Here is a 22426-nt window from a genome sequence, read left to right as displayed (position 1 = left end):
TGTCATGGTCCCTGTGCCTCCCCGGCCAGCCCAGTGTGGCCACAAGTGTTTGTTGTTTTACTCTCTCTGCTTCCCTCGCCTTGCTCTCTCTCTCTCTCCTACCTGTCTGCGTGGGCGGAGCTCTGATTGGGCTCTCGCCCTTGGCCCACGCACCTGCAGCTGATCTCCGGTGATTTGCAGCTCTTCTTAGGTCAGGGGCTCTGAGCTACTCGTTGCTGGAATATTGAGTAACTCTCGTTAGTATTGCCTGGCTTCATTGCGATTCTGTTGTTCCCGTGCTTGCCTTCGACTTACCCTCGTCTGTGTTAATAGGTTTACCTGGATCAGCCCTTTTGTGACCCCTGGACCCCGTGAGTGTGAGTGGGCAGCTTGTGTGGAGATTGTTTGGACAAGGAGCGGAGCAAGTGCGAAGAAGTGTGTTTCCCCAGTGTACATAGCGCACCAGTGTGATTAATAAAGTATTGTTGAACCGTGCTTTCTCAGTCTGCGCCTGAGTCCGTTCCACCTCCGTGACAGTCATAGAGAAAAGCAACACCTCAAGTTATTGCTACTAAAGGTGGTTTCACAAACTACTGAATCATTGAAGTACTTGGATTTTTACAGCACTTCAGGGAGTCCAGTGAAAACCTTTTTTCTGACTGTCAACAAATAATTATGCATTTTTTTTGTTTTTGTTTATTTACTTTTTCATTCAGATTTTTTTAATATATTCAGCATATCATAATATAATATTCAGCATATCAGAAGAAGACACCTTTTCCCGGGCACTTTTACAGTATTTCTGGCAGCGGTTTTCTTGTTGATCACTTTGTCTACATTTTGTACTCTAAAATTAAACAATTATTAGAGTCTAATAGAGTTTTTTCCCCCCCTGTGCACACCGGGAATCTATCTAATTGTAAAAGGGTCCAAAATAAAGGTGAGTTGTAATTCATTATCAGTGCATAAAATTGGTGAATGCAAATAAGTGAGTGAGACAGAATCTGAGAAAGATGAATTTGCTGTGAGGAAAATACACTTACAATAAATCAGGAGCTAAATAACAGTTTTTCAGAAATGGAGCACAGTGAATGTGAAAGGTGTTATAATAGTATAATAACTGGTCTAGCTGCCCAGTTATTATTTTTGACATCTTAGGTTTGATATATGAAAGAAAAATAAAAAGAAAGGATGATGTGTTTATTTTGCCCTCAGCAAAAATAATTCGGGCACCATCGTGGCCCCTTTATACTCTGACGTCTGTCAGAATATCTGTTCTTTAATGTGACATTTATAGAATAATTAAATGATTTTGTGGAAGCAGGAACACGTAGACCAGAGAAGCGGAATCCCTCACAACCCCATCGGCAAATCACACCCTGGTCAGATGATTATTAAATCATTATAACAGCACATCTACAGTTCTAAACATCATGAGCTCATTATAAAAGAGTCAAGGCAATCTCAGTGTAAGTAATCAAGTGAATCTTATTGTTATTCATAAATGTTTGGAAGATTTTGTGGCTTTTTATGACAAGGTCAAAAACTTCTTCATGATGACCCCCAAAGCTGCTCCTCTAAATAGATTTTTAGAATCAATAGATAATTATTGTTAAACTAACTATCTCATAAAGCATCTTTTACTATACCGTGCACCACTAAAAAAACTAATAATGGAAACCGACTCACCACAGACGGTGGGGTGGAGCCTGGCTGCACCTTCCCACTGGCCTGTCCAAAAGTGATCCTCTTCCGCCTCATCCTGAGGAAGACGTAGATGCGGATGTAAACCAGCAGAGTGACAATAAACGGCAAATAGAAGGACACCACAGAAGAGTAGATCACAAAGTCAGGGTTGGAGATGGAGCACACCAAAGGGTCGTCTGCAATAAAAGGAAAATATCATTATGGAAAACAGCCTTAAAATTATAGGATAATAAAAGAGACAAACATCATCATTTAAAGCTGGCTCTCTGACCCCAGAGTATGCTGTCAATCTTGAAAATAGCCTTGATCGTTTGTCCTCTTTTCATATAATGCCTATATATCGAACACATGCTATACCCCAACAGAGATCACTGCACGATAGAGACATAACTGATCTGACAAGAACTGAGCAATAAATTCAGGATAAGAGACCACTTCATATAATAAAGGCTGACAAATTCCTCATCCAAAATCATGTCACACAGAGAGTGGGATGAAGGATGGATAGATACAATCTATTTGGTGCCACTCTCCAAACTACCTTCAGCTGCTAGACTCAGAGTACTGATTATTTCTTTTTTGTTTGGGAACAAAACAGATTTGTCTGTTTGAGCTGATCCGTGTCAGTCGATTACTTCAAAAGAAAGACGAAGGATTTCAGACCTAACAGTTATTTAGCTTCAAACTATATGTGATTTGGCTTTACAGCACATCTTCAGTGTTGGAAAACACAAATGATTTTTAACAATAAACAAGACGGCATCTGTTTTCCACTTGACGTAACCTCATCCAATCAGACTGCAATGCAAACAATATTTTGAAAGGACAAAAGAAATATTTGCTTTACTTTTCTTGTTAACTAGAAAAATGTGTGACAGAGCAAACAAAGTTGCAAAGTTTTTTCTTTGAAGGACTTCCTACAATAATTAAAAACAACAAAAGAACAAAAATAAAAACCAACCATAAAAGGAGCACGGATCATGAATAAATCAATACAAAAATCTAAAAGGATCAAAAGCAAAGAAGACAGGGATAAATAAACAAGTATTAAATATATAAAACAGCCACTTACCAAAGATACAAAAAAGGCCTCCAATGAAACAGTGTATTAAGAGGAGGTTTAATGGACATAAATGATTCAATCAATCAAGTGCAATCTTTGAAGTAGAGAAGAAAGTGTTGAAATAAGAAAGTGATTTCAGTGACTTTGATTGTGGCGTGGTATTGCAGAAAGTGCTGATCTGCTGTGCTAGTGTACTACCATCTCTAGGGTTTCCTGAGAATGGGCCGAAAAAGAGAAAATATCAGTGAGCTGCAGTTCTCAGGGTGAAAATACCTTGTTTATCCCAGAGGTCAGAGGAGAATGGCCAGACTGCTTTGAGTTGATAGCAAGGCAACAGTAACTCAAATAATTGCTCATATAACTGCGGCAGATGGCCGCCCCTCCCTGAACCTGCTGTGCTGGAGGTGTCATCCTGTTAAAAGGGAGTTTTTCCTTCCCTCTGTTGCCAAAGCACTTACTCACAGGGGGTCATATGATTGTTAGGGTTTTCTCTGTTGTATTGTTGTAGGGTCTACCACACAATATAAAGCGCCTTGAGACGACAATTCACATCGGGTCACCAAAATTGAACAGCAGAAGATTTGAAAAATGTTGCCTGCTCTGATGAGTTTCAACCACCTGAAAGCATCCAAACAATGGTGGTGTAATGTTCTTGTCCCATTTTTATTTATTTATTTATTTTACCAAATATCGATTCATATGTACTCCACATTCACCAGATCTCAATCTCTCCAGTAGAGCACCTTTGGGATTTGCTCGAACAGGAGTTTGACATCATGGATGTGATGCCGAATCTGAATCTGTGCCATGATGACTTAAAGCACTTCTGAAGGCAGAAGGAGGAACCAACCCAGTACTAGCAATGTGTAACTAATGAAGAAGCAAGTGAGTGTGTCAGTGAGCACCCAGGCATGATCGGGGTTAATGAGTGCTTATAGTAATTTAGAACATGTCTAATTAATGCTTTAATAGCAACATTTTAAAATGAGGAAAATAGCAAGCGGCAATTTATTGTAAGTGTAATTTTAACTGGAAGAAGTAAAAATATGAAATTTAAAGGCATCTATGACCTAATCAGGGGCAGACAGAAATGCACACAAGCACATGAGTGACAAATAAGGCTCAGCATAAAAACAACTGTCTATCCAACAGGCAGATAGAAATTTGGGGGCTGATGATTTAAAGTTTTGACAATAAAGAAGGCTCTATGTGAAAATCCAGTGTTGAGTGCACAAAGGTAAACAGAACCACTTTTGCAAATATCAGGAAAAAGTCCACAATTTATTCTGGACAACCCAACAAACTTGCTAACGTGCCATCTCTGCGGCTTTCATCGGAGCCAAAACGGACGTCATGTTGTTCAAATACAGCAGTTTGGCTAAAAGATTCACAAAAGAGTGATGATTCTGGCTGAGGTTACGGGTTTGTAGCGAACATCTAATGTTTCTATATTTTATGTAAACTTGCTCAGGGGAAAGCATTTTGAACTATAATCATCATTCACTCCAAAGGACATAACAGTGGAGCCATTTTTGGCCTCATGACAGTGTTTGGCTCCATGTTCCTTGAGCGGATAGCTGTTTTATGCTCTGAAATTCATTGTGTGAATGCTCTCTTTGTTTGCTCAATATAAGCTTGTCTATTTCAGAGGCAGGGCCGTAGCAGATGTAATGCCACGCTACAACACATTTGTAAACAAGCAATAAGCAACCCAAATCAAAAATGATGTAGTGTTAAAAAGCAAAAGACTCTCTGTCCTACCTGGTTTCACTGACAGTGAATGCCTCGAGTATAAAACTATAGGTTTTCTGACCACGATTGTGTATGAAAGTGGATACTTGGATGAGCTGAATACTTCAGATGCTGAGTTCAAGATTTTATGTTCTACTTGCAGACAAGAATGAGGGGATTTTTGTTCCTGCACTGATCCCACAATAGAGTAAAACGCTGTTAGAATAAATACAGAACAGCATAGAAAAGTATCTGTATAAAAACACATGCAAAATAAAAAATAGCCCTACTGTGCACAGTACAGGAATCACTGCACATCCTGCTGTGTCTTTTGGTCATGCATACTTATCAACCTCACCTAATGCTCCCGTTGCACTGTAACAGGAGAAAACCCACCATCAACACTGCATCCACCCTCTGCACCTCCCTCCTGTTGTAATCTCCTTGCTACACTACAATCCTCCCTCGCTCTTCTTCTCCTTAGTCAGGCTTCTACACCTGTAAAATGTTCATCTGAGCAGATTCACCATCTGTTGATGGTAAACGCTCTTACTTGTGTAAGTAACAACATCCAAATGAGAAAAGCTGTAACGCTGGGTTTTATTAATAACAAACAGCAGCAGTTGTGGCATTGCAGTGAATTGTCCACTTGTTGGTTTATAAATTTACTTATTTTTTAACAGGAAATATTGTAGCTGTCAGAAATTGCACAAAATCTCAAACTCTGTGAAAACGCTGCAAATGTGTGACATGAATGGTCATTTTCTCTGTGATTACATCCTCACAACATGACAGGAATACTGCATTAGACTCTGCTTCCCTGATCTGCCCACATCCTTCAGATTCGACATGCTTCAGCTCTTAATGCCAATAATATCATTTGCTGTTACTTTCACAGACTTGACAAAACTCAGACGACACATGAAATGTTTACAGCACTTGAGTTACTCGCCACGGCCATCCTAAATGCTAAGAACACTAAACTTTAATTCTAAATTACGTAATTAACGTTAACCAGAAAACAAGCCAAAGTCGAAATGTTGCTGAGCTGACCTGTGGTGTTGAATCCAAACAACAGGGGGCAGGACACCGCGAAGGCCAAGACCCACACGGTAGCAATCATGACAAACACTCTTTTTCTGGAGCGATGAGTGGTGTTGTACAAGACGGGCATCACTACTGCCGTATACCTGCAGACACAGACAAGGATTAGAGTTTGCTTTGCAGACGTATTTGTACAGAGGACAGGTGGTGACATTTGAATGAAGGAAAAAGTGCTGATGCGGTCCTGCAAAAGGGAATAATTAGAGGGAGAAAAAGAATGTTGGGCTTTGGGGATGCCAAGAAATGCAATGCAGAGAAAAAGTGGATGGTATAAAGACCAACAATGGGAAGGCGTACCAGGCACTATTATTTAGAAACAAATGGGTATTCAGCAGTAACTCTAGTGAGGCTTTGATTTAAGAGTTAATCAGCACACTATATGCCAAGAGTGTATAATGAGCCCGGAAAAACTGTCCAGCAATAGCCTAGAAGAAGCTGCAATTATGCTGGAACCCAACCCAAAATAGATGTGATGTAATGTTGTTTAGAGCCAGACAACTGCCATGATTGTTTATCCTCATCAGGCTAATTACTCCTGTTCTTCTCTGGGCAAAATGCAGAGTGAAACCCGGAGCCAAACGCGGACATCCACTAAAAATATTCTTCCCACGCTGCTTCCCTTTGCCTTTAACCTCCTGCCACGGCGCTGCTGGGTTAGAATAAATGCAAAGATTTAAAAAAAAATTAAGGAAAAGAGAGGAAAAAAGTTGAATGATAAAAAAAATTATAGGCAACCTTTATTGATCAAGCGCTGCTTTACGTTACACCTTTAGTTTCATCAACTCTTAAAATCACCACTCAAAGCACGACTTAAACTGTAAGTACTTTCACCGGGACAATTCTCCTTGAAGTTTCACGGTAGAACTTGGGTTATCGCGTATTTACGCTGCTTCTGAAGAGCCGTTGAAAGCTGACAAATCCTCTGTTTTCAAAGAGATCAATGCGATAAACTAACGGCGCTGCTGCGAAGGTAAAAATGATCTCAGTGACACGCAATGTCCCAGGGGCTTTGCATTAATTTAGAAGCACACAAACATCTGATGCTGCAGAGGTGCTTTTGACTTCTGTATTAAACAGGAAGAAGAGCAGCATTCAGGACGACTTCATTGCTCAGGTGCAAATTATGAAACATCCAAAAGAATCAAGCAGTCCAACAAATAAAAGAAGGGTTTCAGGATATCTAATTTGCTAATTTAATTGTGAAGACAGCCCCATAAAGTATTTAACCAGTTGGATTCGTACAAAAAAATGATGTCAGGAAAGTTTTACAGGATACAATCGCTGCCAGATTAACATGTTTATATGCTCTGGAATTGGGGCCACTGCCCTGTTTTGGCCTCAGAGCTCCATGGCATTTCTGTTGTGCCATGTTGCCTCATTAAACCCGGATTCTCATTGTTGGTTTTGTTGTTTATTAATTCATTTATAATGATTTCTTGGCCACTTCTGACAGGAGACACATTTCATGAACACAGCATTGACATAGCAAGATTTATTTATTTTTTGCTGTTGTTCTGGATTTTGGATTCAGGGTTATGAGTTTGAGGTTTTTTTTAGATTCTTGTTTTCTATTTCGTGTGCTGTTTTCATTGTTCTTTTGCTTTTGGACTTGAGTTATTTCTGAAGTCTAACTAGTGTTTGTTTAGCTCAGTGCAGTTTCAACTGCACCTGCAGTTCAATAGAATTCGTTACTATCTACCTCGAGCATTTGCATTATTTGCATTTGCATTGTTATTATTCTTTACACTTGACGCTTCATTATGGAAGTTTGGTTATTTATATCTGATTATTTCATTGTTAATAAACCAAGAACCAGTAGCAAGTGTCTTTGGAATAGTGAACAAGTGAAAAACTCTCACGATAAGCTCTCTAAGTGATCGAAGCTGCAGATGTCTCTGTAGGTTTTTGACTAGAAGAAACTCCCACCACACTGTGAGCATTTTCTCGCTGGCATTATAAAAATATCACTACTAAAATTAAGTGTAGGAATGTTATATTTTACTTTTTATAACCTCCACCAAGGGGGTTGTGGGATTGGTTTTTTTAATGTTTATATTTTGTCCAATTTACTCAAAAAAAAATAATTTCTGAACAGATTTGCATTGACGTTTTGGGCCCTGGCCCAACTTAGAAGTGATTCACTTTTGGAGTCGATCCAAAGGAGGACTCTTTGGAAGTAGTCTTCACCACTGTGAGGTAGGGCCGTTTCCCATTATATCCTCACAAATGCTTATCATATTGATGTAACAAAAATTGGCAGATATCGTTTTGATGTTCTTGAGGAAATCTAAGCTGGAGCCAGAGATCCTTCGTCCAGGGACTCGCTTTGTGGAGGGAGTTCTCAGCTCTGGAGGAAATGTGGTCTTTGACGGCTCTTGCTTGGACAGAGATTCTTGTTGATATGTGGCCACCACTCTGGTTTCACGTTTCCTCCTTATCTGGCAGAGTGGTTCAGATCTGCTCGTTTGTTGGGTCTTTTTCTGTGGAGTTGGCATGTTCATCCTGTGCCCATGTGAGTTTTCTCTAGCAGCTTTCTTCCATGGTCCGAATACATCCATGTTAATTTATTGGCAATTCTAAGTTAGCTGTAGCTGTATCTTAGGCAATGATGCAATATAAAGTAATATAATGAGTAACAAATCAAGAGTAATAGCAATGTGTTAAAACCCCACAACAAATACTGCAGGAGAACCTTGTTTGTTATTGCGGCAAATGAATGTTTTTTTTTTTTTTTTTTTTTTTTTTTTTTTAAATGACATCAGAAACAGCAGTATGCGACATTACGTGATGGCAGAGCTTCAGTTCATCCTTTGTCATTTTTTTTTTTTTTTTAATAAATAGGACAGGGGGAATGAATGAGAGAAAGAGGGGGAGAGAAAGAAAGAAAACCAAAGGGGAGAAGAGACGGTGAGAAGGGGGGGGAAGAGAGAGAAAAAAAAAAAGAACTCCTGGGTCACCTGTATGGAGAAAAAAAACAAAAAAACAAAAAAAACAAACAGAGGAGACAGCAAACAACAAAGAGCAACATAATAATAGAGAAAACAAAGCACCATCACAATAAACTAGCTAGTCATAGATATCAATATTTACTAAATAATAAACGATATTGTGCAGCACGCAAGATAGACAGCGCACAGTGTGCTTTGAGGCAGCAGCCAAGAAAGCTTTAGTCCGCGTCTGTGAATACCCATGTGTGCATACCTGTGTGGATCAGCATGCTTGCATTCCAAAGGTTTCTCCATGTAATGATCTGCTAGGGAGTGTGGGGGGGCCACAGCCCCGTCCTCCAGGGTGTGAAGCGGGTATGGAGGAGATCAAAACTCCAGACATCCAGAGGCCCCCAGAACACAAGAGACCATGGAAGACCAACAGAGGGGCAGCCGCGCCACTGTTCCAGTAAGAGCTGAGGAGAGTCCCAGATGAGGGCTCGCCCAGCAGCCGCGGAGCAGAAGTCAGGGGGAGTTGCAGTGACGCGCCCGTGAGCTCCGCCGGCCCCCAGCTGTGCCTGAGTGACCGAGCCCCAGGCCGAGAGGCCGGGGGCACCCCACCTCCAAAGGGGCCCGAGCGAGCCCCAGGCCCCGACAAGCGGCCGCCAAGGAGTGAGCCGGTGTGTACCCGGACGCCCACCCCCAGACACAAAGAACCACCAACACACCGACACCTGAGGGAGTCCGCCACCGGCAGGGGAAGTGGTGGTGGGTGGAGATAGGCCTCCAAACCTTGGAGGGCCTAAGGTGTCCCCAGAGAGGTGGCGTCTGATACCCAACCTGACATATAGACACAGACATACAGGCACACACAGACACAAACATCCATTCCCACCCTCATGCTCTCATATGCACTCACTCCACACTCAACCAACGTGGAGACAGACATAAAGAGACGCTGTACACACAATCACACTCCCCAAGCGTACTCTACAAACCGGGTCTAGGTACCCTTGCCCCTGGAGGGGGGAATTGCACCCAGACCCAGGTGGTGTTGACCCAGGGTGTATACCTCACCCCTGACGTCGTTGCCCACCTCTCAATTTTAAATACACTTAGTCATTGAGGGCTAGCAGGAGGGACTATGCGCTTACCTGCTGCTCCTTGGCAGGTAGCTCCATGCCCTCCTGGGTTTTAATTGCACCTTAGAACACATATGCATCAACACTACAATGAGCGGGTGGAGGGAGGTTTGGAGTCTTCTCCCACCCCCATTCTCTGCGGCCTGCTGGAGCGGGAGGGCTAGTAGGAGGAGTTGGCCGTCCGACTGCGGTCTGGGGTGTGGGGCCTCCCTGCTGCTGCGGAGTCGGGGTGGTCTGCCTCTCCCCACCGCAGGGAAAAGGGTAACACCACAAATGAATGTATTTGAAATAATACCAAAAACTCAGAGTCACACAAAGTGAAACTGGGACTTATAAAACATTTACTGTCATGCAAACTCATGAAAGCGCTCATTTTCCCCTGCAGTCGTATTCGCTGCAGAGAAAGGCAAACACTCCCTTCTCCATACAGGCTGAGCAAATATATCCCCCCGAGAGTTCTTATGCATCAGTGTATTCATCCTGTGCAGTTGAACCCCTGATGCCTGTGGGGTTCCAAGTTCAAAGACCCTTTAGAGATATTAAATGTTCACTTTGATACAAGAACAAAACCTACGCAAATAATGATGTAAACACCAGATGCTGCAGGAGAGGTTCGAGGTCCTCATGCTTGACATTTTCCTGTGCAATGGCACAAACATCTTCTCAGCAATTAGCCAAAAACCTAAAAACACCTAGCCTGCATGCACATGCTCACTCCTGTTACTTTCTCACTGTCTCTCGTTGTGAGAAACTTGCACGCTGAGATGCACACACAGACACACAACTATCAAGAAGATACGAGCAAGATGGGGAAAATATTTTAATCCTTCAGCGAGCTTTGAAATGTCTACGTGGCGAGGTGACGGAAAAAAAGTCTAACAGAGATGACATTTACACTGGAGATGTCATGGCAACATCTGTAGTCATACATAGTAACTGCAGCAAAAAGATAAAGACACACACACACACACACACACACACACACACACACACTCGCACTCACCTGTCAATGCTGATAGCGCACAGGTTGAGAATACTGGCGGTGCACATCATCACATCCAGCGTGACAAAGACGTTACAGTAGAGGCGGCTGAAAAGCCAGGCTCCGCCGACCACCTGCAAAGGACAGACAGGCAGATTAACGACACTCACGTTTCCCCCTCCTTTTCTTCCCCTTCTTCACAGTCAAGTGTGAAGTGCAGCGCAGGTGACAAAAAGGTTTCGTGAAGAAGGGAAAAAAAGGGCACACAAGAGGCACTTTGGCCCAAATTACATAAAGAAAATCAAGTCTGAGCTGCCAGCATGAGTCACATATTAACCCTGACACACTACCGGGATATCACTTTGGTTTATTAATGTGTGTTTATGTTATGATATAGTGTTTCAGATTTGTAGCGAGGTAATCTGAAGTACTCAAGTGCAAAAAGTCCTGTTATTCCAGTGCTGTGATGAGTGGCATGGAAATAAGCCAAAGGAGGGTGCCCATCTAAATGCAAGGTTTAATTACACTGAAGGTGTTTGTCAGACTTTTTTTCACAAAGGGCATAAGCCTCCAGTTAACACACCAGTACTCCCACCTCTTCCTCCCCAGCAGAGTCTTACTCAAGTCGACAGGCTTTCATTTAGGCACTATAATACCTGGTAATAACTGTCTGACAGAGATAAATGGGATCCAAGCAGCATTGCCTCACTACTGAATCTCTCAAATCCAGCATGTGAATATATGCCTACCTACACAGAGAGGCAGCAGGCACACATGGGAATATGCACATACACATACAAGTATGTAAATAGGTAAAATTAGCTTCTTTTTGCTATTTTTTTTCTACACCAGAGGTGTTACACGTTCGAATTCAGAAAAATTTCACATGCCTAACCTGCTTAACCTAACATCGTCATAACCTTTTTCGACACGTGGAAATCCAAATTTCATCCCAAAGAAGGGATTCTGCCAACTTCACACACAAAAATCAGTTGCTTTCTGTTGAATAAAGTCTTCTCTCAGGAGGCTCGGGGGGAATTTTGGCAGGTCTCAGATAATTATCTAATGACGACGGCACAATGATGCCATTGTGGTTATGATTGCTACTAAGATAACAAAGTTTCAACACAAATTCTTCCACAAACTAAAGGTGTGAAAATTGAAGAACAGCTTTGCGTTGTGTACCAGTTTGAAACTACATACTGTTTCTCTTCAATTTGTAAGTATTTAGTGTGCTCACATGAGACACCGTTTCCTGGAAGTCAGTGTTTTCCACAGTTGTTGCTTGAAATACAACATTGCAATGCAGTGTTTTATGTACCAGCTTCATTGACAGTGAAACTCTTTATGCTTTCAGTAAAATGGAAGGAATTGGGCCTCATCATACTGAGTCATGAATGCCTGCATCTATTCAAGCAAATTGCTGTGGCACCTCTCTCATCTTGATTTTAAGCCCAAACACTAACCAAGAACTAGATGTTTAAAGAAATAAAGAACCTAGATCATGCTTTAAATCTTTGTGGCCCCAATTAAATACATTTCCAATAAATAAGGGCTCTACACACATTATGTTCATGCATGTAAACAGCACTGCAACATAATGGAAGAGGACTCTGAATTATTTTAATAAGTGTGTGAGACCAATACAAAAAGTCAGGCAAATAAAGCCACCACCCAGGGAGAAGTAGAAATCATGTTTTGAACTATTGACCGTGAGCTTGATATGAATCTCCTGTTCCACCACATACTAAAGCTCTTTTATTGGATTGAGACCTGGTGACTGTGGAGGCCAGTTGAAGACAGTGAAGTCATGGTCATGTTCGAGAAACCAGTTTGTGATGATCTGAGCTTTGTGTAATATGTTATGCTGCTTAATGCTGCCATCAGAAGATGGGTACACTGTGGTCATAATGGCATGAACATGCTCAGCAACAATACTCAGGTAGGCTGTGGTAATGAAGTTATGCTGAATTGGCACAGAGTGGTCCAAAGTATGCCGAGAAAATATCCACCAAATATACACCAGCAGCACCCTGAACGGTTGATACAAGACAGGATGGATCCATGTCTTCATGTTGTTTAAGACAGATTCTGATCCTCCCATCTGAAATGTTGCAGCAGAAACTGAGATTCATCAGGCCAGCCAATGTTATGTTTTTCCAGTCAACTATTATCTCGCCTATTGATCCCACGTGAATTGTAGCTTCACTTTCACCTGGTGTGGTCTTCTGCTGCTGTAGTTCATCTGCTTCAAGGTTGGTAAACCTCAGGGATGGTCGTGTGTGAAGATCCCAGCAGATGAGCAGTTTCTGAGACACGAACCAACAACTATGCCACATTCAAAGTTACTTAAATTACTTTTCTTCCCCATTCTAATGCTCAAACTTCAGCAGGTCGTCTTGACCATGTCTACGTACCTAAATGCTTTGAAAGTAATACATGTGATTGGCTGATTACATATTTGTACTAATGAGCAGCTGAACAGGTGTCATCGATTACAAGTCATCGATCCAGGGATGATGTTGTCATGTCTGTGTGCGGCAGGCAGTAATGGTGGACCCAAAGTGCAGACTCATGGAGGCAAAAAGGTGAACTCAAACACAGCATTACTGCAGGATGGCAAAAAATAACTGAACTGAAAATAAAAATAAACTAAACAAGGTATGCAGGCTGACAGACAGAACACACAGTAAGAGATGATGGAGATCACAACAGAGACCGAGGAAAACACAGGACTTAAATACACAGAGGGTGCAATTAGGGAATGGGAGATGGGAGGGAAACAGAGCTGGGACAAATCAGACCTCAAGAGACAAGGAAAACAAAACTAGAAACACTGACACGGACTTTCAAAGTAAAACAGGAAACATAACACAGAGCCCCAACAAGGGGATACAGGTGACAGGGGAGACAGAGGAACCATGAAGCAGAGACAGAAACCAGGAGACTAAGAATGCTAACATAGAAACCAAAATACTAGAAATATAAATAATGACAAAATCAAAGTTCAATAATAATAAAAAACTCAAAACACTGGGTCAACAACCCAGGTACCCTAACAGATTTGACTCGTAAAGTACTGTATGTTTTTTACTGAGAATGCACAAGCTAACTAGAAAGTGCATTTTCTGAAGAAACTGCAGTGTGAATGCTTGAATCTGAATGTATGCACTGAAATGAATTAGTTACTGAATTTAAGTTAAAAATCTTGAATGAGATAAAAAAAAACCCGAATTTAACCTAAAAACAAAAGTGCTGAACTGCTAAAAGCTGAAGGTTACACAGAAGAAGAAGTTGGAAAAAAGCTGAAAATGTTTTAATTGTAAATTAGAAAAACCTAAGAAATGAGAAAAGAACATTTAGAGTCAGAAAACATCTGAAAGAATATTAAAAGGTCATATTCTTTGAATCACTGAATGACTAAAATGTGATCCCTCCACTTGGACCCACACAGTTTAAAAAGTTTACATCTCTGAGCTTTGAAAGACAAGATGTTGGAAAAAGAACAACGATGGCGACGTTTTGAGGGTAAAATGATGGCTTTAACACTGTGGACACAGCAGCAGTTGAAAGAGAAGTGTTTAAGATGAATTTTGGCAGAGTGGCAGAGAGAGCTCGTTAAGCAGGCAGGTGTGAGCCTGGTTGCTATAGTGACCGCACCCAATGGCTCCATACACACGTACACAGACATGCACCTCACTTTTGCTGCTTAAAATGAACAGAAAAGTCAGGCCGAAACAAATCGCTCCCAAATGAAAAGTAAAAGTCGTATTGACAAAATTCTTTCACTGTGAGCGACAGCAATGTCTAGTCTACCTAATTCTCAGTTTTCATGCCTGTGGAGCTTATTATATGGACGTGGTGACAGTGGAAAGACACCATGCTCTTCTGATTTTCAAACGAACCTTCTGAGCCATTTTAACATTAGAGTCTATGGAAGAGTTGGAGGGAGGAGGCTGTGCATTGGTGACATTCATGAAAGAACCATAACACCTAGTACAATAGTAAACACATTGGATGAAAGAGGACAGCCATGGCTACGTTTTGAGGGTAAAATCATACCTGTAGAGCAAACGCTGCGGACACAGCAGCAGTTTTAAAAAAGATTTTAAGATTAATTTTTTTGCTCCTCTCACTCTAGCAGTTGAGCTGCCTCACTCTAGCCCCAACATTCCGTCCCATACACACCCATTATAAACTCTGAAACGGGTGAAAAAACATCATGAAACTTAAACTGGAACTGAAGAAAAAGTATAATAGATATTGAAAAGATAAATACAAGTTGAATAGTTGAATGTCTTGTCTTCGTTTTAAAGTTTGAATGGTGGCTCTATGTGAACGTATGTTGAAGTAGTAAGAGTTTAAAAATGAGTAAGTTGAATGAGAATTTGAAGGGTCTCCCCATTGAAATACATGGGAAATTTTTGTTGAATAAAGTTGAATAAAATTAAAAATATAAATGTTAAAAATGAGAAAAGTAGAAGCACACCATTCCAAAAGAAGAGGAATCTAATGGTGTTTGAATGGTTTTTCTAAGTTGAACGGTTTTGAAGGAGATAGTCGGCGAAAAACGTACGGAATAGGAAAAAATAATAATAAAGACTAGAAAGTGCATTTTCTGAAGAAACTGCAGTGTGAATGCTTGAATCTGAATGTATGCACTGAAATGAATTAATTGCTGAATTTTGAGTTAAAAATTTTGAATGAGATAAAAAAAAAAAACAACAACCTGAATTTAACCTGAAAACAACAGTGCTGAACTGCTAAAAGCTGAAGGTTACACAGAAGAAGAAGTTGGAAAAAAGCTGAAAATGTTTTAATTGTAAATTAGAAAAACCTAAGAAATGAGAAAAGAACATTTAGAGTCAGAAAACATCTGAAAGAATATTAAAAGGTCATATTCTTTGAATCACTGAATGACTAAAATGTGATCCCTCCACTTTGACCCACACAGTTTAAAAAGTTTACATCTCTGAGCTTTGAAAGACAAGATGTTGGAAAAAGAACAACGATGGCGACGTTTTGAGGGTAAAATGATGGCTTTAACACTGTGGACACAGCAGCAGTTGAAAGAGAAGTGTTTAAGATGAATCTTGGCAGAGTGAGAGAGAGAGCTCGTTAAGCAGGCAGGTGTGAGCCTGGTTGCTATAGTGACCGCACCCAATGGCTCCATACACACGCACACAGACATGCACCTCACTTTTGCTGCTTAAAATGAACAGAAAAGTCAGGCCGAAACAAATCGCTCCCAAATGAAAAGTAAAAGTCGTATTGACAAAATTCTTTCACTGTGAGCGACAGCAATGTCTAGTCTACCTAATTCTCAGTTTTCATGCCTGTGGAGCTTATTATATGGACGTGGTGACAGTGGAAAGACACCATGCTCTTCTGATTTTCAAACGAACCTTCTGAGCCATTTTAACATTAGAGTCTATGGAAGAGTTGGAGGGAGGAGGCTGTGCATTGGTGACATTTATGAAAGAACCATAACACCTAGGACAATAGTAAACACATTGGACGAAAGAGGACAGCCATGGCTACGTTTTGAGGGTAAAATCATACCTGTAGAGCAAACGCTGCGGACACAGCAGCAGTTTTAAAAAAGATTTTAAGATTAATTTTTTTGCTCCTCTCACTCTAGCAGTTGAGCTGCCTCACTCTAGCCCCAACATTCCGTCCCATACACACCCATTATAAACTCTGAAACGGGTGAAAAAACATCATGAAACTTAAACTGGAACTGAAGAAAAAGTATAATAGATATTGAAAAGATAAATACAAGTTGAATAGTTGAATGTCTTGTCTTCGTTTTAAAGTTTGAATGGTGGCTCTATGTCAATGTATGTGGAAGTAGTAAGAGTTTAAAAATGAGTAAGTTGAATGAGGATTTGAAGGGTCTCCCCATTGAAATACATTATAAATTTTTGTTGAATAAAGTTGAATAAAATTAAAAATATAAATGTTAAAAATATGAAAAATAGAAGCAGTGTTGTCCAAAAGAATAGGAATCTAACGGTGTTTGAATGGTTTTTCTAAGTTGAACGGTTTTGAAGGAGTAGGCTTTCAAAAAACGTACGGAAAAATAATAAAATATAACTAGAAAGTGCATTTTCTGAAGAAACTGCAGTGTGAATGCTTGAATCTGAATGTATGCACTGAAATGAATTAATTACTGAATTTAAGTTAAAAATCTTGAATGAGATAAAAAAAGAAAACCCCGAATTTAACCTGAAAACAAAAGTGCTGAACTGCTAAAAGCTGAAGGTTACACAGAAGAAGAAGTTGGAAAAAAGCTGAAAATGTTTTAATTGTAAATTAGAAAAACCTAAGAAATGAGAAAAGAACATTTAGAGTCAGAAAACATCTGAAAGACTATTAAAAGGTCATATTCTTTGAATCACTGAATGACTAAAATGTGATCCCTCCACTTGGACCCACACAGTTTAAAAAGTTTACATCTCTGAGCTTTGAAAGACAAGATGTTGGAAAAAGAACAACGATGGCGACGTTTTGAGGGTAAAATGATGGCTTTAACACTGTGGACACAGCAGCAGTTGAAAGAGAAGTGTTTAAGATGAATCTTGGTACAGTGGCAGGCAGAGCTCGTTAAGCAGGCAGGTGTGAGCCTGGTTGCTATAGTGACCGCACCCAATGGCTCCATACACACGGACACAGACATGCACCTCACTTTTGCTGCTTAAAATGAACAGAAAAGTCAGGCCGAAACAAATCGTTCCCAAATGAAAAGTAAAAGTCGTATTGACAAAATTCTTTCACTGTGAGCGACAGCAATGTCTAGTCTACTGAATTCTCAGTTTTCATGTCTGTGGAGTTTATTATATGGACGTGGTGACAGTGGAAAGACACCATGCTCTTCTGATTTTCAAACGAACCTTCTGAGCCATTTTAACATTAGAGTCTATGGAAGAGTTGGAGGGAGGAGGCTGTGCATTGGTGACATTTATGAAAGAACCATAACACCTAGGACAATAGTAAACACATTGGATGAAAGAGGACAGCCATGGCTACGTTTTGAGGGTAAAATCATACCTGTAGAGCAAACGCTGTGGACACAGCAGCAGTTTTAAAAAAGATTTTAAGATTAATTTTTTTGCTCCTCTCACTCTAGCAGTTGAGCTGCCTCACTCTAGCCCCAACATTCCGTCCCATACACACCCATTATAAACTCTGAAACGGGTGAAAAAACATCATGAAACTTAAACTGGAACTGAAGACAAAGCATAATAGATATTGAAAAGATAAATGCAAGTTGAATAGTTGAATGTCTTGTCTTCGTTTTAAAGTTTGAATGGTGGCTCTATGTCAATGTATGTGGAAGTAGTAAGAGTTTAAAAATGAGTAAGTTGAATGAGGATTTGAAGGGTCTCCCCATTGAAATACATTATAAATTTTTGTTGAATAAAGTTGAATAAAATTAAAAATATAAATGTTAAAAATATGAAAAATGGAAGCAGTGTTGTCCAAAAGAATAGGAATCTAACGGTGTTGGAATGGTTTTTCTAAGTTGAACGGTTTTGAAGGAGTAGGATTACAAAAAACGTACGGAATACAGAATAAAATATAATAATAATAATAATAATAATAAAGATTACAACAACAATACTGTGAATGCTTTTCAAGCATTCACACTAACTAGAAAGTGCATTTTCTGAAGAAACTGCAGTGTGAATGCTTGAATCTGAATGTATGCACTGAAATGAATTAATTACTGAATTTAAGTTAAAAATCTTGAATGAGATAAAAAAAAAAAACCGAATTTAACCTGAAAACAAAAGTGCTGAACTGCTAAAAGCTGAAGGTTACACAGAAGAAGAAGTTGGAAAAAAGCTGAAAATGTTTTAATTGTAAATTAGAAAAACCTAAGAAATGAGAAAAGAACATTTAGAGTCAGAAAACATCTGAATTAATATTAAAAGCTCATATTCTTTGAATCACTGAATGACTCAAATGTGATCCCTCCACTTTGATCCACACCGTTTAAAAAGTTGACATTTCTGAGCTTTGAAAGACACTGTGTTGGAAAGAGAACAACGATGGCGACGTTTTGAGGGTAAAATGATGGCTTTAACACTGTGGACACAGCAGCAGTTGAAAGAGAAGTGCTTAAGATGAATCTTGGTACAGTGGCAGGCAGAGCTCGTTAAGCAGGCAGGTGTGAGCCTGGTTGCTATAGTGACCGCACCCAATGGCTCCATACACACGTACACAGACATGCACCTCACTTTTGCTGCTTAAAATGAACAGAAAAGTCAGGCCGAAACAAATCGTTCCCAAATGAAAAGTAAAAGTCGTATTGACAAAATTCTTTCACCGTGAGTGACAGCAGCTTCTAGTCTACTGAATTCTCAGTTTTCATGCCTGTGGAGTTTATTATATGGACGTGGTGACAGTGGAAAGACACCATGCTCTTCTGATTTTCAAACGAACCTTCTGAGACATTTTAACATTGGAGTCTATGGAAGAGTTGGAGGGAGGAGGCTGTGCATTGGTGACATTTATGAAAGAACCATAACACCTAGGACAATAGTAAACACATTGGATGAAAGAGGACAGCCATGGCTACGTTTTGATGGTAAAATCATACCTGTAGAGCAAACGCTGCGGACACAGCAGCAGTTTTAAAAAAGATTTTAAGATTAATTTTTTTGCTCCTCTCACTCTAGCAGTTGAGCTGTCTCACTCTAGCCCCAACATTCCGTCCCATACACACCCATTATAAACTCTGAAACGGGTGAAAAAACATCATGAAACTTAAACTGGAACTGAAGAAAAAGTATAATAGATATTGAAAAGATAAATACAAGTTGAATAGTTGAATGTCTTGTCTTCGTTTTAAAGTTTGAATGGTGGCTCTATGTGAACGTATGTTGAAGTAGTAAGAGTTTAAAAATGAGTAAGTTGAATGAGAATTTGAAGGGTCTCCCCATTGAAATACATGGGAAATTTTTGTTGAATAAAGTTGAATAAAATTAAAAATATAAATGTTAAAAATGAGAAAAATAGAAGCAATGTTGTCCAAAATAATAGGAATCTAACGATGTTTGAATGGTTTTTCTAAGTTGAACGGTTTTGAAGGAGTAGGCTTTCAAAAAACGTACGGAAAAATAAAATATAACTAGAAAGTGCATTTTCTGAAGAAACTGCAGTGTGAATGCTTGAATCTGAATGTATGCATTGAAATGAAATAATTACTGAATTTAAGTTAAAAATTTTGAATGAGATAAAAAAAAAAAAAACCCGAATTTAACCTGAAAACAAAAGTGCTGAACTGCTAAAAGCTGAAGGTTACACAGAAGAAGAAGTTGGAAAAAAGCTGAAAATGTTTTAAATGTAAATTAGAAAACCCTAAGAAATGAGAAAAGAACATTTAGAGTCAGAAAACATCTGAATGAATATTAAAAGGTCATATTCTTTGAATCACAGAATGACTCAAATGTGATCCCTCCACTTTGATCCACACAGTTTAAAAAGTTTAAATGCCTGAGCTTTGAAAGATACGGTGTTGGAAAGAGAACAATAATGGCGACAATTTGAGGGTAAAATGATGGCTGTAACACTGTGGACACAGCAGCAGTTGAAAGAGAAGTGCTTAAGATGAATCTTGGTACAGTGGCAGGCAGAGCTCGTTAAGCAGGCAGGTGTGAGCCTGGTTGCTATAGTGACCGCACCCAATGGCTCCATACACACGTACACAGACATGCGCCTCACTTTTGCTGCTTAAAATGAACAGAAAAGTCAGGCCGAAACAAATCGTTCCCAAATGAAAAGTAAAAGTCGTATTGACAAAATTCTTTCACCGTGAGTGACAGCAATGTCTAGTCTACTGAATTCTCAGTTTTCATGCCTGTGGAGTTTATTATATGGACGTGGTGACAGTGGAAAGACACCATGCTCTTCTGATTTTCAAACGAACCTTCTGAGCCATTTTAACATTAGAGTCTATGGAAGAGTTGGAGGGAGGAGGCTGTGCATTGGTGACATTTACGAAAGAACCATAACACCTAGGACAATAGTAAACACATTGGATGAAAGAGGACAGCGATGGCTACATTTTGACGGTAAAATCATACCTGTAGAGCAAACGCTGCAGACACAGCAGCAGTTTTAAAAAAGATTTTAGGATTAATTTTTTTGCTCCTCTCACTCTAGCAGTTGAGCTGTCTCACTCTAGCCCCAACATTCCGTCCCATACACACCCATTATAAACTCTGAAACGGGTGAAAAAACATCATGAAACTTAAACTGGAACTGAAGAAAAAGTATAATAGATATTGAAAAGATAAATACAAGTTGAATAGTTGAATGTCTTGTCTTCGTTTTAAAGTTTGAATGGTGGCTCTATGTCAATGTATGTGGAAGTAGATACAGTTTAAAGAGGAGGAAGTTGAATGAGAATTTGAAGGGTCTCCCCATTGAAATACATGGGAAATTTTTGTTGAAAAAAGTTGAATAAAATTAAAAATATAAATGTTAAAAATGAGAAAAATAGAAGCAGTCATGTCCAAAAGAATAGGAATCTAATGGTGTTTGAATGGTTTTTCTAAGTTGAACGGTTTTGAAGGAGATAGATTACAAAAAACGTACGGAATCCATAATAATAAAATATAATAAAATAGAATAAAGATTAGAAGAACAATACTGTGAATGCTTTTCAAGCATTCACACTAATAATAAAGATTAGAAGAACAATACTGTGAATGCTTTTCAAGCATTCACACTAACTAGAAAATGCATTTTCTGAAGAAACTGCAGTGTGAATGCTTGAATCTGAATGTATGCACTGAAATGAATTAATTGCTGAATTTTGAGTTAAAAATATTGAATGAGATAAAAAAAAAAACAAAAAAGAAAAACGAATTTAACCTGAAAACAAAGGTGCTGAACTGCTAAAAGCTGAAGGTTACACAGAAGAAGGAGTTGGAAAAAAACTGAAAATGTTTTAAATGTAAATTAGAAAACCCTAAGAAATGAGAAAAGAACATTTAGAGTCAGAAAACATCTGAATGAATATTAAAAGGTCATATTCTTTGAATCACTGAATGACTCAAATGTGATCCCTCCACTTTGATCCACACAGTTTAAAAAGTTTAAATGCCTGAGCTTTGAAAGATACGGTGTTGGAAAGAGAACAATAATGGCGACAATTTGAGGGTAAAATGATGGCTGTAACACTGTGGACACAGCAGCAGTTGAAAGAGAAGTGTTTAAGATGAATCTTGGTACAGTGGCAGGCAGAGCTCGTTAAGCAGGCAGGTGTGAGCCTGGTTGCTATAGTGACCGCACCCAATGGCTCCATACACACGTACACAGACATGCGCCTCACTTTTGCTGCTTAAAATGAACAGAAAAGTCAGGCCGAAACAAATCGTTCCCAAATGAAAAGTAAAAGTCGTATTGACAAAATTCTTTCACCGTGAGCGACAGCAGCTTCTAGTCTACTGAATTCTCAGTTTTCATGTCTGTGGAGTTTATTATATGGACGTGGTGACAGTGGAAAGACACCATGCTCTTCTGATTTTCAAACCAACCTTCTGAGCCAATTTAACATTAGAGTCTATGGAAGAGTTGGAGGGAGGAGGCTGTGCATTGGTGACATTTATGAAAGAACCATAACACCTACTACAATAGTAAACACATTGGATGAAAGAGGACAGCCATGGCTACGTTTTGAGGGTAAAATCATACCTGTAGAGCAAACGCTGCGGACACAGCAGCAGTTTTAAAAAAGATTTTAAGATTAATTTTTTTGCTCCTCTCACTCTAGCAGTTG

General features: G+C 39.5%; 1 protein-coding gene across 2 annotated transcripts in view; it reads right to left on the bottom strand.

The window, feature by feature from the left end:
* Positions 1–22426, bottom strand: part of drd3 (dopamine receptor D3) — a 75236-nt gene that overhangs the window by 7500 nt on the left and 45310 nt on the right. For both annotated transcript variants that reach the window (XM_085287124.1, XM_085287125.1), the window contains exons 3-5: positions 10657–10769; positions 5534–5670; positions 1669–1862 (exon numbers count right to left, since the gene is read on the bottom strand). In XM_085287124.1, coding sequence (XP_085143250.1) covers positions 1669–1862; positions 5534–5670; positions 10657–10769 — 444 coding nt within the window. The remainder of the gene's footprint in view (positions 1–1668; positions 1863–5533; positions 5671–10656; positions 10770–22426) is intronic.

This window comes from Mchenga conophoros, linkage group LG9, assembly GCF_057382185.1.
Source record: "Mchenga conophoros isolate Kocher_MC1m ecotype Shallow Benthic linkage group LG9, M_conophoros_male_GT1.1, whole genome shotgun sequence".
NCBI lineage: Eukaryota > Metazoa > Chordata > Actinopteri > Cichliformes > Cichlidae > Mchenga > Mchenga conophoros.
Note: the sequence above shows the minus strand (reverse complement) of the source record. Positions and strands in the feature narration are given on the sequence as shown.